This window comes from Drosophila serrata, unplaced genomic scaffold, assembly GCF_035046125.1.
Source record: "Drosophila serrata isolate PLE 108 unplaced genomic scaffold, ASM3504612v1 contig_23, whole genome shotgun sequence".
Classification (NCBI taxonomy): Eukaryota; Metazoa; Arthropoda; class Insecta; order Diptera; family Drosophilidae; genus Drosophila; species Drosophila serrata.
The window spans coordinates 1,843,528-1,861,305 of NW_028256921.1; the positions used below are offsets into that span (position 1 = coordinate 1,843,528).

A 17,778-nucleotide genomic window follows, 5' to 3' on the forward strand; every position below is an offset into this window, starting at 1 on the left:
TCAAACATATTTGATTATTTATTATTTATGTTTATTTTGCTTTTGGCATTTGGAAGCATGCGTCGGGGCTTAAAAGCGATTGTGCATCTCACGTGTATCGATTGAACTTCGGCTGGCATTCGGATGCCATTTAGTGCTGCTCATCTAGCTAGAAAAAATCGCTATTAAATAAAAATAAAAATACAAACGAAATAAATTATGAATAAAGGGAATAATAAAGATTTTTCCCTAGTTTATCTATCGTTTTCTTATATATTTAAAAACCTCTTGGAAATGGCAAAATAAAAATCACAATAAATATCTAAACTTCTATTAAAAATATCGTTTAACAAAAAAGGCGACTTATTTTCGGAAAGCCAAAGTTTGTATACCCTTAAAGTTTGCACCTGGATCATGAATAACTTTCATAACTAAGCCAAAAAGGCTTTAAATTCAATTCGGAAATCTTTCCCATGCTAGTTTTTAATGGGTTAAAAAATCTGCATACTCAATTTTAAATTTCTAAAAATTTAAAATTTTTTGACAAATTTTAACGATGTAACCCCTTATAAAATTCTGAAAAAAAATTGGTAAAAATTTTTTTTCTGCCTGAGATAGCTAGATCGATTCGCCTGTTCAACTTGATCAAGAATATATATGATTTATAGGTTCGGAAATGATTCCTTCACAGAATTATAAGCTTCTGACTAAAATTATAATACCCTGTAAGCTAAAAGATGGCCAAAATGGCATCACTGTTTCCACCTTCGTGCTCCTTCGTGAATCTTCGTGCTCAGTCGTGTCTTTGGCTTCCGATTGTCGTCCTCTGTTTTTTGCATTCTTTTTGGCCAATTGTGCAACGGAGGCTCGAGTGATCAGATCGTTGGAATCAAGCGGATTTGCCTCTCTCTTTTTTATTCTAAAAAACAAAAATAAAAAAAGTTAAAAAATCGAAAATCAAATATAAAAAAAAACTCGCTGCTAAATCAAAGACTGTGCTATTTTTTTTTTTTTTGTATAGTTTTGCTGCTCAATAGTTGTTGTAATTTGTGTGATATATATATATATATATTTAATTTGTTGCCGCGTGCTTGCACTTTTCTTAATTTTTGGTGATTTTATTTGATTTTTTTTTATTGGTTATTGCTTCTTGGCTATTTGAAGATCGATCGGTCGTCCGATTGATCTCGAGAAACGTCAAAGGAACCGAAAATAAAACTAGGCCACAGAAGCAACAGCATCAGCAGACCAACACCTAGCTAGCTGGCCGGGCACAGTGATCCGTTGTTGCTGCGCTTCGTTCGCCGTGCTGCTGGCTCCGGCTCGACTCCGCCGGCGGTCTCAAGGTGGATAGGTCACAGGTGGCGGTGCCCGTGGCGGTGCCGCGTGGTGTCCGGAAAGTGGTGCGCGTTATTCGCAAAAAGAAACGTCCTCCGAGTGGGTCCGCTAACAACAACGAGGCCAGCGAATCGGATGGAGGTGGAGCTGCCTCCGGTTCGGGTACGGCAACGGCGGGTACTGGTGCCACATCCATACGCCAGAACTCTCTAGACAGCAGCTCCTCCTCGTTGGCCAAGCCACCGGCGGTGGTGAAAGCAACAGGCGGAGTCCGAAGCAAGCGGGGATCCCTGAGCGGTGCTCCACCCACTCTGCCTCTGGCCGGGAACAAGGCCAAAAGCAAGAGCAAGAGCAAGAGCAAGAGTAAGAGTAATGGTCGCTCATCCAGCGAAGAGAACAACAATGAGGACAACTCTGAGGATTCCGAATCCGGCGAAGAGGACAGCAGCTCGTCCAGTGGCAGCAGTGAATCGGATACGGATAGCAGTGGCTCCTCATCGGGGAGTAGCAATAGCAGCAGCAGCAGCAGCACCACCACCAGCAGCAGCGCTTCAGACCCCCGGCATGCCACCAAATCCAAGGCCTCCAATGGCAAACACAAGCCCCTATCCGCTGCCGCCAAGGCGGCTCAATCCGCCTGCTCATCCTCACTGGTGGTGGCCGCCACTCTCAAAAAGACCAAACCTCTGCATCGATCCAGCGGCAGTGGAGCCAGCATTGCCAGTCTTGGCGGAGGTGGAGGCGGAGGCACCGCTGGCAAGCAGTACAAGGATCCAAGTACAGAGATGAAGAGAGAAGAAACCCCCCAAATTGAAATTGCATGCCACATAGAATCATTCCTCCTATATCCAAACCCCAAGACCCAAGACAAGTCCCAAGAGCACGCCCGCAGCAGTCCCGCAGCTGGCCTGCCCCATCATAGTCGTCATCAGGGCCATCATTATCATTGGCATCTTTGGCGCCAATGCCAAAATTAATTGGGGACATAAAAATAAAAACTAAATAAATAAAAGGCAAAAGGAATACAACAAAGAGTCAGGAAAAATATTTATGTATTTTTTATATAAATATTTAAGGATTTGGATACTTTGTTACTTGATACAAGTTTTGAAGCAATCTAAGAACTTGATTCTAACGTTGTTTCTTATCTTTAAATAAGAAATCTCTCTCTTTAAGATATTCAATTTAATCCTTGACAAATCCTACTAAATACTTGTGAGAACTCGAATCTTGTTCCTTTCTCCTTTCTTAACTCTTCGGATTTCAATATAAATCTTGGGGTTTCTTAGTCATCCATCTTTCCTAGTCTCCCACTAACTTACATTCTACGTAATCCCTGTTCTCATTGTTTTCCCCCAAGCATGTGTGACTTTTGCCCCGATTAACTCTTGATTATATATATTTATAATTAAATATATATATACATTTGCTTGTATATATCTTGGCTATATCAGGCATGAAGCAGCTGATTGGCAAGCTGAACGACTTGTGGCCCGAGCACAGTGTTGCACTGTCCATTCCAAAGGAGGTCGATAGGAGCAAGGAGAAACTGGAGGGAGCCTGGGAGACCACAGGTGTATAGATAATAGAGTCTTAAGGGGGATAACGCAGGGAAAATGGTGGTTTACAATGAAAGATATAACTCAAAGACACTAGCACCAGTGATTCTCTTTTTAAAATATATATTATGTGTGTGTGTACTACTTATTATTATATATCATAGATACAACTTAAATACTTTACTTAACATAAATCCCTTGCTCTTTGATAGGTCGCGATGGTTCCAAAATCACAACAGTCGTCGCAACCCCCGGCCAAGGCACTGATCGTGTACAAGAGGTCTCCTATACAGACACAAAGGTCATCGGCAATGGCAGCTTCGGTGTGGTGTTCCAGGCGAAGCTCTGCGACACCGGTGAACTGGTGGCAATCAAAAAAGTTTTACAAGACAGACGATTTAAGGTGAGTGATTAAAATCTACATCTACATATATATATTATTAACTGATTTAATCTCTCATTTACAGAATCGTGAATTGCAAATTATGCGCAAATTGGAGCATTGTAATATTGTAAAGCTTTTGTACTTTTTCTATTCGAGCGGTGAAAAGGTGAGTTTGTTTCGGGTACCCCTTTTGGGCAGACAACGAACTGCTGAAGTTGCCAGCACATACATACTATATCCGGTAATCTTGATCACTTGGCACGGATGGGGGAATCGAGGAACCTTCTAATGAGATGTACACAATTGGCAAATGACTTTCCCTCCGCATCAAGTTTAATATTTCGATTACAATTATATGTATTTAATGAGCCGAGCGTTTCTTGACAGGTTTCCAAGCAAAGTTTAACAATTGAAATGAATTGAATTGAATCTCTTTCACTTGCATATCGAAACTGAAACTGATACCGATCTGATACTGAAACACGGGGCTCATAGCTGGCCGAGTTCCCCATCGATTTGGGCATATTTGCGAGTGTGCTCAAGCCCCAGGTATCCTCCCTCACGTAACAGTCGAATCTTCAGTCTCAGATCATTCAGCCAGCCAGAACAAACTCAGTCTCTCAGTCCTCTGTCTATCTTTCCTCATACGAAATGCTATGTAATAATAATGTGAATTGCAGAGGAAGAAAGTACAGTGAAGCGTACAGCCAGAGTACATCGCATGGTACAAGACACTTCGCTCCTGTGAATCGAAATTCCCCCTTGCTATATATGCTAGTTTGCTAAAATGCTATGCTAGTTTCTTTCTATGCTACCTTGAGATCTATGTACGAATCCCAGAAACCTGAAACCTGACAACGCATGTTGAGAGCTCGCAACTTCATCGGTCAAAACTCTCCCCCACATATCCATACATGGATCACATAAAACTAAACTTGTTAAGTGATTTCTAATTAAATGTATATACTAATCCAATCTCTATCTCTCTCCCTGGGCAGCGTGATGAAGTATTTTTGAATTTAGTCCTCGAATATATACCAGAAACCGTATACAAAGTGGCTCGCCAATATGCCAAAACCAAGCAAACGATACCAATCAACTTTATTCGGGTAAGTTAATAACACTCACTCTCACTCTCCATGGGTTTATGATTAATTGCAATGATTATCCGACAGCTCTACATGTACCAACTATTCAGGAGTCTGGCCTACATCCACTCGCTGGGCATCTGCCATCGTGATATCAAGCCGCAGAACCTACTGCTCGATCCGGAGACGGCTGTGCTAAAGCTCTGTGACTTTGGCAGCGCCAAGCAGCTGCTGCATGGTGAGCCGAATGTGTCGTACATCTGTTCCCGGTATTATCGTGCCCCCGAGCTCATCTTTGGCGCCATCAATTATACAACAAAGATCGGTTAGTTTAATCACTCCCTCTATGTTCACTATAAATTGAAATTTATACCATGTTTTTTTTTTGCTTACAGATGTGTGGAGTGCCGGTTGCGTTTTGGCCGAGTTGCTGCTGGGCCAGCCCATCTTCCCTGGCGATTCCGGTGTCGATCAACTAGTTGAGGTCATCAAGGTTCTGGGCACACCGACAAGAGAACAGATACGCGAAATGAATCCAAACTATACGGAATTCAAGTTTCCACAAATTAAGAGTCATCCATGGCAGAAAGTAAGTGACGAGTGTTTAGTTTCCAGTGCGATTATCGCTTATCGTTCATGTTTATTCCCCCCTCCCGGGTATCGATCCTCCTTCACTCGTATCTCTCTCACTCGCTCCAGGGATAGCCCAACGCCTCGTCCCATTACACCCAGTTTCCCCTTCTTTTCAAAAAATCTGTTTTTAACCGATAAAATCTGTGTTGTGTATATAAAAACTCGTTGCAGTCACTACTCGAACGCACCCAATTTCCAAATGCCCTAAACCAGAAACAACGATTGAGAGTAAGCCAAGAAACGAATTCGAAAATGAAACTGAAATTGAAAATTTTGTTGTCAAAAAATCATTATTCAAAAAATATTATATGCTGCTGATAAAGCCATAATGCCATTGCAAAATAACCCATTAATAACCGGGGAGTTTAACTAGGGAAAGTCTAAAGTTTTCTATCGTAATAAAACATTATCCGCAGCCTGACATCTTTGTTTGAGTTTCCCTGCTCGCATAGCTATTCATTTTGCAGAAACAATGGCTTCCTTCATGGCTTCCGGCTTGATCTTGCCCAGCTTTTGCCAACAGCAGCTGTACAGGTGGTGCTCTACATTGGTTCTTTTACATTGATTTGGAGTTGAATTTAATTGATTGTTTTGGTTTCTTGCCCTCTTGCCTACTTGCCTCAGTTGAAAAGGAGTTGCACAAGATCATCAGGGATCCTTTTGAGCCTTGTGGTGTATGTGTCACTCTATTTGCTTTCCTCTGTGCTCTATTTTGTGTCCTGTCCAAAAAATGCGAATGATATAATTATGATGATGCCCCGCCCTGTTGCCCAATTGTCCTGTTGTCCTTGTTCCATGTCCCGCCCTGTTTTTGTGTCCTGCAACAAAGATGCTCCTCCCACGGACATTTTGCCTATGATTGTGACACACAAACTAATTGATCATTTGCCTCGTTTGTTCCTTTGACAGGTTTTCCGCATACGCACTCCTACAGAAGCTATCAACTTGGTGTCCCTGCTGCTCGAGTATACGCCCAGCGCCCGGATTACCCCGCTCAAGGCCTGTGCACATCCGTTCTTCGATGAGCTCCGCATGGAGGGTAACCACACCTTGCCCAATGGTCGCGAAATGCCGCCACTGTTCAACTTCACAGAGCATGGTGAGTGCCGCTGAAATCTACTTGCCAGATATTTTGTATCTAATGATTCCTCCTCATCCATCATCCTATCCACAGAGCTCTCGATACAGCCCAGCTTAGTGCCACAGCTGTTGCCCAAGCATCTTCAGAATGCGGCTGCAGCTACCGGCAACCGAACAGCGGCTGGAGCAGCTGCCTCTGCTGCCGCTAGCGGTACCACCAGCGCATCGTCAACGGGCAGTGGCACATCGGCGGAAGGATCCGGCCAGACCCAGTCGCAGGCACCAGCAGCAGCTGCGGCAGCTGGCACGGCAGGATCGGGCGCAGCAGCAGCAGCAGCAGGAGCAGGATCGGCGGTCGGCGGTGGAGCGAGTGCCGGCGGACCCGGAACCGGTTCCGGTAACAATGGCAGCAGCGGCGGCGGCGGAGCATCTGGTGCGCCGTCAGCCGTTGCTGCTACAACTGCGCAGCAGTCAAATGCCGCAACCGCCGGCGGAGCTGGTGGTGGTGGCGGTGGCGGCGGTGCGGCGGGCTCAGCTGCTACAGCAGCCGGCACGACCAATGCCGGTGGCGCCAATGTAACAGGTGAGTAGGCGGTTGGCCAGCCAGCGGTTTCCCCCCTCCTTTGCCACATCCATGTGCACTTTTTGCATCCTCATTTTCGATCTCATCCTCATCCCGTATTCAGGCGTTATGTTAGTCAGTATCGTATCGTAAAAGCATAAATTGTATTAAGAATTAACTTAAGCATTGGAAAAGTGAAAGAATATTGCAAATGCCTTCCATATTCCAATATTTATTCTATATTCCAATATGGAAAACAGGAGCATATTCATTTTCAATCGATTCCAGTTTCGATTTCATACAAAATATAGTTTGCAGATCAACATATACTTCTAGATTATAATTAAATTGTATAATATCAATCCTAATTATTTAAATTTCTCATTAAACCTTTCAAATGAAACATTATTCTATTTATATTATAGTTTACTAAGGAATAGCTTATGAATCTATATCAGTATTTCGCACAATACTTTGCCAAACGATACGATATTTAGGACACATATATACGACCTTTGAACTCATCCATTGCTAACCATCACCTCATCCTCAACCCATCAGTTGGCGCCAATCTTATGGTGAAACGATCTACCAAGTTACCATTGCGGATAAAGCAGCCCCTTATGCGTAACCAGATTGCCCCGTACTGAAATCCCCATCATCCACTATCCACCATTCCGCATCCACCATTTACCTAGCACCCCAGCACCTATCCTTTGAACCGAGCCGACCCAGGGAAAAGGGAGAGAGAGCCACAGAGCAGTGTGAGAGGGAGTTTCTTTGAAAGAAAGAAAAAAAGAAGAACCACCACCATTAAGGAATCTCAATAATCGAACCACTCAAGAAACTATTCAAGACCCCATAGATATAAATTCATCCAAACCAACACGACGTTCAAACAAAGGTCTATCCAATACAAATTCCCGTTCAACTTTTTTATTTTGGCATATTATGCAATATGTTTTTCCCCTGCAGTGCAGTCTGAACAATAAAAATTAGTTCATAACATTCTCAAAGCAGTATTAAAAAAAAAAACGGGCATTAAGAGTTGTGAAAAGTTAGTTGGTGTTAATTCTCTCTGCCAGGAAATAAATGGTCTATCTAATAATAAAAATGAACTTTCCACGGGTTAGTCACTTTTCAAGATGAACTCCTTGCGGTTTGGTCACTCTAAGGACGAACTTTCCAGGGGCTGGTCAGTCTAAAAAAGGGTTTATCTCCCCATGCACAGCGATATCAGTGAAACCTTTCAAGAAATTGTGCCTTTAAATGCATTCTTAAACTATTATTATTTTGGGTTATTAGTGTTGATCCCACAGCTTTTTATGTGTTATGTTATCGTTATTGATAGTCTTTCATTACACTTCATTTTAAGCCCACTTTCATATATTATCTTAATTTATTTTTAGTGATGCTAATTTTAATTTGATTTTTGTTTATTTTCTTAACTTTTTATTTACAGATTCATAGGGGCAATAGTAACATACCTACACACATACATACACACACACTTCTATATATATGTATATATATATATATATATATCTACGTATATATATATGTATGATAATAAACAGCAGCAAGCATATATTTAGAAGCCAAAACGAAAAATGCTAAGCCAACAGCAGAAGCAGCAGCAACAGCAACAATAATAATTAAAAACAAAAGAGGATATACCACAGCCCACATACAACATATTTACACAATAATTAATAAACCTAATTAATGCAACATTGATGAGAAAACGAACAGCAGCAAAACTACAAAAAGATAAACAGATAACCCGAAAGCAGAAGCAGAAATGAGAGAAGCAGCAGCACAAGCTGAAGGCAGCAGCTGAAAGCAGAAACCGATGATGCAGCAAAAGCAGAAGCAGCAAAAGCAAAAGCAAAAACAGAAGTAAAAGTAGAAGTAGTAGAGATGCAAAGGCAAAACGCAAAAATATAACAAAAAACACATTTTACTTAGGTAAAATTAAATTTATTTTAAATCTAAAATAAAACTAATAAGCATAATAATAATAAACAATAATGGTAAATAATAAATACAAAAAAAAGAAAAGAAAGAAAACACACATAAATTTATACATAATAGTAAAGCGCTGATCGATTGTCATTTTTAATTATTATATATATTATGTATTCTCCCTCCTACTTCCCTCTCGCTCTCGCTCTCACTCAGTCTCGCTATAAATTACTTTTATTCCCATATTCACATCTCTATTTCTATTCCTATTCCTATTTCTATTATTATTATTTTTTTTTTGACGCATAGAAAAAGTCTAAATAAATAATTATTGTATGTGTATATTGAACAGAGTCATGGCATATTTTTTATTTTTACCACCTTGTTTTTAGTATGTTTAACTGATAAGAAGACCGCGTATTTAATTACTAACTAATACCAACTGAACGCTAACTGAAATAACTGAAAGTTTTGTGTAGTAACAATTAAGACTTGACTCCAATCGAGCGAGTGCAGCAATTGAATTCTGAGCAAGATCCAATAGCCACATGTCTAAATAAATAATAATTAATACTTAACCTTAAATCAAAGCATGAGTACATACCGATGACGAAGAGTTCGAGGCGAAGGAGGAACATGAAGATAAAGATAAACATAAACATAATGATAATGATAAAGTTATTGAGGTGGGAAGGTTCATCAGGATGCCGAAACCTTACCCTAAAGATAATAAGCAAGAGAGAGCGAGTAAGAAGCAAAAGCAAAAGCAGAAATCGAGAGCATAAAGTTAATGTTATGTTAAAGCCTAAATTTAAAGCAAATGATTACAACAAAAATAAAACAAAAGAGGAAAAGAAACGTAAAAACCACAAAAAAATATATTAAAAAAAAAACAAAAGAACAAGAAACAAAAAGCAAAACTGTTTAAACTATTCATATATATTATAATATATACATAATCTTTATATAAATATAAACAAAAAACCAACAATTTTTTTTTGCAAACACACGCATTATGTATACATACATATATTAAATAAATAAATTATTTTTATTTTTATTAAATAATTATTATTATTATTTTGTAATAAATAAAAGCAAATAATTGATTGACAAACCACATACACTGAGAGAAAAAAGCATCCAAAACGAAATAAATAAGGCGAGAGAGAGAGAGAGCGCATGGAAATCGTAATTTAATCGACCAAATAATCGCTTATTATCGATTATTATTGATGTAAACAAGAAACACGTACACTAAATATGTTTTTTTTTGTTTTTTTTTTATTGCTTCAAAATATATATGTACAGATATCTAAACGAAGGATGTATGTATTATTATTTAGCCAGTAGTCGAGAAACAAGAGTTATAGTCGAGATTTGGACGTTATAGAACAGATACAGAGTACGGATACTGGATACAGATAGCAGATATCAGTTAGCAGGGACGATAGACGATTATGATGATAGCTGGCATCTGAGAACCGACGGTTTAGTTGCAATATGTAGATAAGGTCCAAAATTAATTAGTATTGCATAGTCAGTGTCGCCCTTTCTTCCCCCCCTCTTTCCACCCACTCCTATATTTTCCCGACAAAAAAAATATTTCCTTCCCCTCAGAGCTGCTAAATATTACTACACTTACTTTTCGTCAGAATATATATTATGGTTAGCAGAAATGTAAAAAAGCAAATGAAATGATTGAAGAAACAAATATATGATTGCATTAGCATAAGCAAGATGGAAGATAATGATAATGATGATGATAAATGATGAATTACAAATTAGATGGAGAAGTGAGCAAAAAACTTATATATTTATTTCTATAGTTTATTATAATCGAAACCCTAAACTAATTTGTATGCTAATTATAAACGATTAATGGATACACACACACACACGCAGAAGAAAATACATTTTTCCTAGTAATTTAGGCACACACACACAAAAACAAAACATAAGAAAAAAATAAAAATAAAAAAAATAAATAAATAAAATAAAATAAAACAAAAAACAAAAAAAAAACCAACAACCAAGCGTACTAAATCAAGAGGAAAAAGAACAAAAAATTCAACACATTTACCTTATTTTTAAATTTGCTAATTACAAATAAAAAAGAAACAAAAAAATTAATTAATTACAAAAAAACAAGCGAAAAGAAAAGTTATACTAAATAAAATACACCAACACAAGTACACTGTACACCTACACGTACACGTACATACGCATACTCTGACAATTGTATATGTAATGCTGTAATAATCATGATAATATATAGAATCGTTGATGATAATGATGAGCAAAGAAGCCGTAATGATAATGATAATAAATGACTACAACAAAACAAGATACAACAAATAAAATGAGAAACAAATACAATATTTAAACGAAAGTAAAACCTTTCCGTTGCCTTTCCTTTATCTCACGTAGTATATACCATGTATATGAATAAGTATATCATTTTGTTCAGTGTATGAGCTCTCCTTCTTTACGTTTTATGCGGATGTGTCCTTGATGTCCTGTCCACTCTGTATGCATGCTAGAAGAGATCAATCGCCCGATCAATGTACTATATCTCTCTCTATCTCTTTCCGTTTTGCGACATTCACAACACTCCAAATGGGGATCTCTTAAAAAATGTGATAATATTGAAAAAAAACTGTTTAATTTTCAGTGAAAATCATGGTTTTTTTTTCAAATTTAAAAATATGATCATATGATTAAGTTTTTATCTGAATTGAAATTTTATTTTAAGTTTTCAGTTTAATTGGAATAATTACGAATTGCCTTTGAATTGACCATAAAACACCTTTGATAGTACAGAGATTCTTGGAATAAATTAAGAAATAATTGGGTTCTTAGGAGATTAGTTCGTTTAAGGTGAAGGTGGAACATTCCGGAACCTTTCAGGCAACTTCCGCCCTGGGTAAGTCTGACTCAAAAAGGCTATAGTTGGGGAAACACTTCAATTTCACTTGGCTCCAACATTCTCCTTTCAATAATTAAGAATTACGATCTTGAATACGAAATGCCATCTACATTTATCTCGTTCGCAGGCTCGCAATCGAACAGCGCCCTTAACAGCAGCGGAAACGGAAGTCGGGGCAGCGGCGGCAGTGGCGGAAGCGGAAATGGCGAGGTTGCCGGATCTGGGCCAGGTTCGGGTGGTGGCAACGAAACCGAGGCCGGTGACAATGGAGCGGCAGGATCGACAGGATCGGGAGCAGGAGCCGAGACCGAGGCAGCGGCGTCCGGTTAGCGCGATTGTAGCGCTCTGTTAATGTAATGTTATTCGCAAGATATTTCCACACACACACAACACAAATCGGAAAAGGAAGTTCCCCCACAAAATACACACACTCCTCACATACACACACACACACACACACACACACCTCCCACAAACCCATACACATGTATGTATGTATATCTAGCTATATGCATTGGGCGCAAGCAAATACTTAGCATAAAACAAGAAACAAGAACAAAAAACGAAAGAAAGGAAAAACCAAAACAAAAATCATCTTTAAACTATGCATAACTAATAATTAAAATAATCTTGTATTATTGAAACAACCCCAAATATATAATAATTTATATATGAAGCTAGAAAAGAAAGCAAGGAAAAATGTTGAAACCAAAAAAACTCCACTACCCTCGTCTCCCATTTCCCTTATCCTCCACCAAAATATAGTAAATAACATTAAATAAATAGCTCGCGACACGTAACTAAATCGTAAGAACCGTAACATAAAACCAAGATATAATAAATCGAGAAAATTACTTAGTGAAATAAATCAAAATTTTTTGTCCCATTTAATGTTTATATATATATACATATATGTATATATAAATGCATATATGCGGTTATACAAGTAACGATCAAGATCACAGAAGTTAGCAATCCATAGTAAAAGTAAAATGGCAAATATATGACACATGAGATCGAGAGGAAAAACTAGAGGAAAATGTTGAAATGAAAATCCAGGTCAACAGCAAAAGCAAAGGGGAAACCGTTTACTAAACTCGCGCAAGTGCATCTATACCGATTACGATATAGATATTATATAAACGAGATATTAAACAAAAAAAAACATTCGTAATCCTAGTAGCATCCCGACCCGAACTCAAAGAAAAAAATATATATAACAAAAAAACAAATAAGAAGCCTAGGAAAACCACAATCTCAACGTAACGAGTAACGAGTAATGAGTAACGAGTAACGAGTATAGCAACATTTTTGGTGGCCTGTTCTTAAGCCAAGTCTAGCATTAACTACGATTATCTAGGAAGCGATCGATTGCAATATACACTATATATATACAATAAAGAAAAGCAAGCATAAAGGATAAAAAGGATCAAAAGGATCAATGGAGCTAACAAATAAAACACGTAAACACAAAATGAATGAAAGATGGAAAATATAAATGAATGAATGAGGAAAACGCTTTTAGCGCGCGACGCCACCCATAATCTTAAATTAAACAATGAACGATGAAAGAACCAGGCCGGATCCTTGATATATATATATATATACATATATATATATATATATTATGTCAAACTAATCGACAAAACAAAACCATTTAGCTGCAATTGAAAACCTAAACTAATTTAAAACAAATTGAATTAAAAAGACAACCGACGCGAATGAAGATGATTGATTAGAATTAAGGCATTAGATCAACAGGACACTCCTCCAATCGCAACTATATGTACTTACTTACTCCTCGGTTCGATTGGTTCTAAGCTCGAAAGACCCCAACATACATCTATGTATATCAAAGTTAAAGTGCTTCAATCTCGATTTCAGATTTAGAAAACCTATAGATTCGCTTGAGCAAAAGTAATTATGGGGAAAGCAAAATCTATTTGTATGTATTTCCATAGAACTCGGACTCAAACTCAAACTCAATCTCCCTATACATGCATATATTATTATTATATGAGAACAAGCATATATTTTTTTTGTACTAAAAACTAAATGATACAATTTATACAATTAATAACGAGCGTTGAGTTTTGTGGCATCAAAATCTAATTAAACCTAAACTACATAACATATATATACTTACTATGTACACACGGCAAGGACACACAAGGACACACACTCGTACATCCACACGCACATACTTTACTTACGACTATGATTTCAATTCAAAATAAAAAAAATACAAAACCAAAAAAAAGAAGAAACAAAAATTAACAAAAAATATAAACAAAGTGAATTCGGAATTTGAGCAAAACACCTTTAATATCCCCCCGCAAATCGAGTCCCAAAGCATTTTAGTAATTAAATCTAAGTACACCAGAAAAATATATAAATCACACACACAGAATCCACACACACACACACAGTTGTAAGTACTTACTGTTCGATTTCGATAGAAACCACAGGAAACGGAAATAAAATATAAACACAGACACACACTCACACATATATATGCATAGAAGAAACATATATACCTATATATATATATATATATGAAAATGAAAGAACAAATTTCAGAGTTTCGCTTAAATAACGAGGCAAACTTACCCCCTTTACCCCAAAAATACAAAAACAAAAATAAACAGAACAGGAAAAAGCAAACCTAATCCCAATCAAAACCAACTTAAACTTAATTAACAAACTAAACACAAACCTAAAATAATTGCAAATTAAAAAAAAAAAAAAAAACAAAATAAACGAGGGAAACCAAAACAATTTTGACAGAGGAAATGAAAACGATAAACGAGAATAAAACAAGAACAAGAACAACACGAGACAAAATGCGTAAAGAAAAACAACATTAATTTAAAAACAATAAAAATTACAAACCAAAAAATATACACAACAAATGCGATTTGATTTATTTTGAGAAAAGGGAAAGGAGTTCAAGGATATCTCAAGGTGTGTTAAGGTTTCAGGTAAATATTTTCACATGATATTTATTTAAGATCCAAGTTTTCCACTTTAATTTCCTTTTAATTTATTAAAAAAAAAAATATATATATATATATATTTCATTAAGAATTAATTGTTATTTCGACTCCTATGTGCGGCGCCTCTTGCTCAGACTGAGATCGGTGGCACCCGCACCCGCCTCCGACTTGAGGCGTCGCTTGCTGCTCCTGCTGGTGGTCAGTTTTGGCACCACGGCTCCTGTCGAGCTGCTGATTAGCCTTGATTCCGGAACAGGGACTAGACCTGTGCCTGGCAGGGAATGGGCAAGGGAAGGGATATGGCCATGCGAGTGATTGGAGGGCAGTGGCGACTCGAGAAGGTGTTCGCTCTTGACCAGAGCACCCGGAGCAATCATGAGCAAGTCATTGCCTCCTCCATTTCGATGTGGCACTGTGGATGCTCCTCCTCCTGCTCCTCCTCCTCCGTCCGTTCGCTCGCACTTGATGTGCCGCACGGCCGAGATGTCGGGCTGCTCCAGATCGGAATCCGCATGGCCGTTCACCGTCCGATTGTCATTGTTATTGGTCTCCGGACCTGAGCCAGGATACGGCGGATGAGCCGGCACCTGGCGTTGCTGCCACTCCAGGATGCCGGTCAGCAGCTTGATGTACTTGATGGCCGATCGAAGGATCTCGTTCTTTGATAGCTTCTTGTCTGGAGGATGGGTGGGCACTAGTTTTCGCAGCTCGGCAAAGGCACCGGATACGTTCTGCTGCCGCCATCGTTCCCGTGTGTTGGTGAACACCTTGCGAACGCCTCCTACCACATGGCCACCTGTACCTCCGCCTCCAGATGCTGTGCCTCCTCCGGCGGTGCCTCCACATCCGCCTCCTCCCACAGCTCCGCCAGAGGCAGTGCATCCAGAACTGCCGGAGCTGGGCGGCGCTGTGAGCAGACCATTGCGGGAGTGACTACGTGGCGAACTGGATAGCGATCGATTGGCTGTAATTGGGATTTGGAATATATACTTGATATGTAATATATATGTATATAAATATTAAATATAGTTAATATAGAGTTAATTAATAAATGTTGTTGTCCCTCTCCCTCTCCCACTCCCTCTCCCTCTCCCTCTCTTGCTCTGGCTTTAACTATCCAACTCCCTCTGTACATCTCCAGGCTATGTTAACTCTTTCTCTGTATGAAAGGAGTAATTTCTTAACATTAGCATTAACAGCCCTCCCTCTCCCGCTCTCGATCACTATGTACATCTGCAGAGCTGTACATCTGCAGAGCTATGTTAACTCTTTCTCTGTAAGTTTCTCTGCCTAACTCTTACTCTCCCGCTCTCACTTTCTCTGTTATCTCGCGCCGGGAAGTATAAATAGAGGCACTTTGTTCGCCGCGAGCTCAGTCAGTCCTAGGGGTACCTAGTGTTAACATCGGTGGTAATAGTGGCAGTGATCAAAATAATGACGTGGCCAATGGAATACAACTGGATAAACAGGAAGTGATCTTCGATGCCTTCCCTAATTGACGGAAGGAAGTAAACAATGACGTGGCCTTTACTGGGGTAAGTCTTAACCATGACTATTATATTATTTATATATGTAGATGCTTAAGGAAAGATCAGGTCGTGGTCTAATTTTATCTGTGCTAGCTATCCATTTATTTAACCATTAATATTTTTATTGCCATGGATACCATTACTTAATTATTATTAAAAGTGATTCAGCAATTTGTTTTAGGGATACCTACAAATGTATAACAAAGTTTAAAGTGTAATTTAATTTTATATTGTTTAAAGATATTGATATCTTATTCTTTCGATAATTTCAAAACTGATTTTGGCACCAACTTATGGTTTATTATTACACCATTGTAAGGGTATTATAATTTCAGTCAGGAGTTTCCAAAGCAGTGAAGGAGTCGTTTCCGACCCTATAAACCATATATATTCTTGATCAGCAGGAAAAGCTGAGTCAATCTAGCCACCTCTGGCAGAAAAAATAATTTTTCAAAAGTTTTAAAAATATCATAAGGGGTTACGTCGATAAAATTGTCAAAAAAAAAAAAAAAATTGGCAAAAATTTTAATTTTTAAAATCTGTAAATTAAGTATGCAGATTTATTAATTTATTAAAAACTAGCACAGAAAAGTTTTCCGAATTGAAATGAATGCATTTTTGGCTTAGTTATGATATTTGAAAAACTTTGATTTCCCTAAAAAATTAGCGTATAAAAATATCGATTTAATATATATACCTAGTTTAGGTTTAATTATTGTTAGCTTCCTTTCTTGTTACTCATTGTTTTCACTAATCGTATACGTAGATCTGTGCATCAGCTCATCTTCGATTTCCTACCCTACTGTTGTATTCAATCTTAATTGATTTCAGTTCGTTAAAAGAAACCCACACACTCCTTAAGATAGAGTCCTTAATCCTTAATCCTTACCATCCGCCTGATTGCCATTAAGTACAATATAGTCGCGAAGATCCTCCTCATCCTCCTCGGTGTCGTTCAGCGAAAAGTCGGAGAGCTCTGCATCACCATCTCCATCGCCATCTGAGACGGACTCCGTCTTGGGCTGCAGGTGGGGCGTGGCATGACGCAACAGGGCCGGCGGAGCTGTTCGTCCCGAATCCCTAACTGTGGCTCCATTTCCGTTTCCGGAACGCGGTGAACTGTTGGCCTCGTCGCGACGCCCGCTGCTGTGACCGGATGATCCACTGGAGGCTGTGCTCCGCTCATCCGCATTGTCTGCTCCATTGGAGCTGCTGGGAAGCCAGGCCATCTCTTGGCAATGCTGCTCCTGCTGCTGGTCAGGATGCGAGTGTGTGTTGCCCTCGAAGGACTGCGACAAAGTGAGCAGCAGAGCTCTGAGTTGGTAGATTCACTGATTCTGTTCAACCCTCGGCGATATGGAAGAAGGCGGGACCAAGGACCATGGCATACCAACCCCTTGGACAAGGGATACACACAAAGGGGCGGAGGCTTGGAATTGGACTTTAACAATGGCGATGTGAGGTATGTTGCACATGGGTTAAAAGGTGCCGGCGGGATAGGGAGATAGAGTAATTTGGCACCCTGTATCTTTATAAATCGGGCATATTTCAGCTTTAAATAAATGTCTAAGTTTACTTTATAATTTACTTTAAAATTGGTAAAAAAAATTCAGAGTTATAAGTCTTTAGAGCTCCTTAATTGATTGGCATACCATTTAAAATGAGATTCTTTTATCACAAATATTTATTTATATAAATTGTATGAATCTTATATGATCAGGATTTATAAAAAATA

General features: G+C 38.7%; 3 protein-coding genes across 20 annotated transcripts in view; 2 read left to right on the forward strand and 1 right to left on the reverse strand.

Moving 5' to 3' along the window:
* Positions 1 to 14,430, forward strand: part of sgg (glycogen synthase kinase 3 beta homolog shaggy) — a 66,920-nt gene extending 52,490 nt beyond the window's left edge. For 7 of the 18 annotated variants that reach the window (XM_086830757.1, XM_086830754.1, XM_086830761.1 and 4 more), the window contains 9 exons: positions 3,089 to 3,279; positions 3,344 to 3,427; positions 3,757 to 3,810; positions 4,260 to 4,370; positions 4,437 to 4,674; positions 4,745 to 4,938; positions 5,892 to 6,081; positions 6,157 to 6,645; positions 11,646 to 14,430. In XM_086830757.1, coding sequence (XP_086686883.1) covers positions 3,089 to 3,279; positions 3,344 to 3,427; positions 3,757 to 3,810; positions 4,260 to 4,370; positions 4,437 to 4,674; positions 4,745 to 4,938; positions 5,892 to 6,081; positions 6,157 to 6,645; positions 11,646 to 11,848 — 1,754 coding nt within the window. In that variant the 3' untranslated portion in view covers positions 11,849 to 14,430. Of the gene's footprint in view, positions 1 to 1,301; positions 2,095 to 2,771; positions 2,892 to 3,088; positions 3,280 to 3,343; positions 3,428 to 3,756; positions 3,811 to 4,259; positions 4,371 to 4,436; positions 4,675 to 4,744; positions 4,939 to 5,891; positions 6,082 to 6,156; positions 6,646 to 7,185; positions 7,865 to 8,086; positions 10,988 to 11,645 lie in introns of those variants that run through there. The other 11 variants (XM_020950638.2, XM_086830770.1, XM_086830774.1 and 8 more) reach the window with 7 other exon arrangements.
* On the forward strand, positions 1,260 to 2,340 carry LOC147645081 (uncharacterized; the record flags this gene model as incomplete). The annotated part of the gene is made up of 1 exon (XM_086830802.1): positions 1,260 to 2,340. A coding segment is annotated over one exon (1,035 nt), but the record flags the coding sequence as incomplete, so codon positions are not given.
* A 57-nt stretch (positions 14,431 to 14,487) lies between the features above and the next one.
* Positions 14,488 to 17,370, reverse strand: HLH3B (Helix loop helix protein 3B). The gene is made up of 2 exons (XM_020950629.2): positions 16,933 to 17,370; positions 14,488 to 15,478 (listed from the first exon to the last, which is right to left on the reverse strand). Exons 1-2 carry the CDS (start codon positions 17,270 to 17,272, stop codon positions 14,625 to 14,627), a joined length of 1,194 nt encoding a protein of 397 aa, XP_020806288.2. The 5' UTR covers positions 17,273 to 17,370; the 3' UTR covers positions 14,488 to 14,624.
* Between the last annotated feature and the right edge of the window lie 408 nt (positions 17,371 to 17,778).

Excerpts from the sequence above, each read along its gene's own strand:
- HLH3B (XM_020950629.2), bottom strand. The coding sequence starts at position 17,272 with ATGGCCTGGCTTCCCAGCAGCTCCAATGGAGCAGACAATGCGGATGAG. Across the intron at positions 15,479-16,932 it reads TAATGGCAATCAGGCGGATG|CCAATCGATCGCTATCCAGT; the intron begins GTAAGGATTAAG and ends TCCCAATTACAG.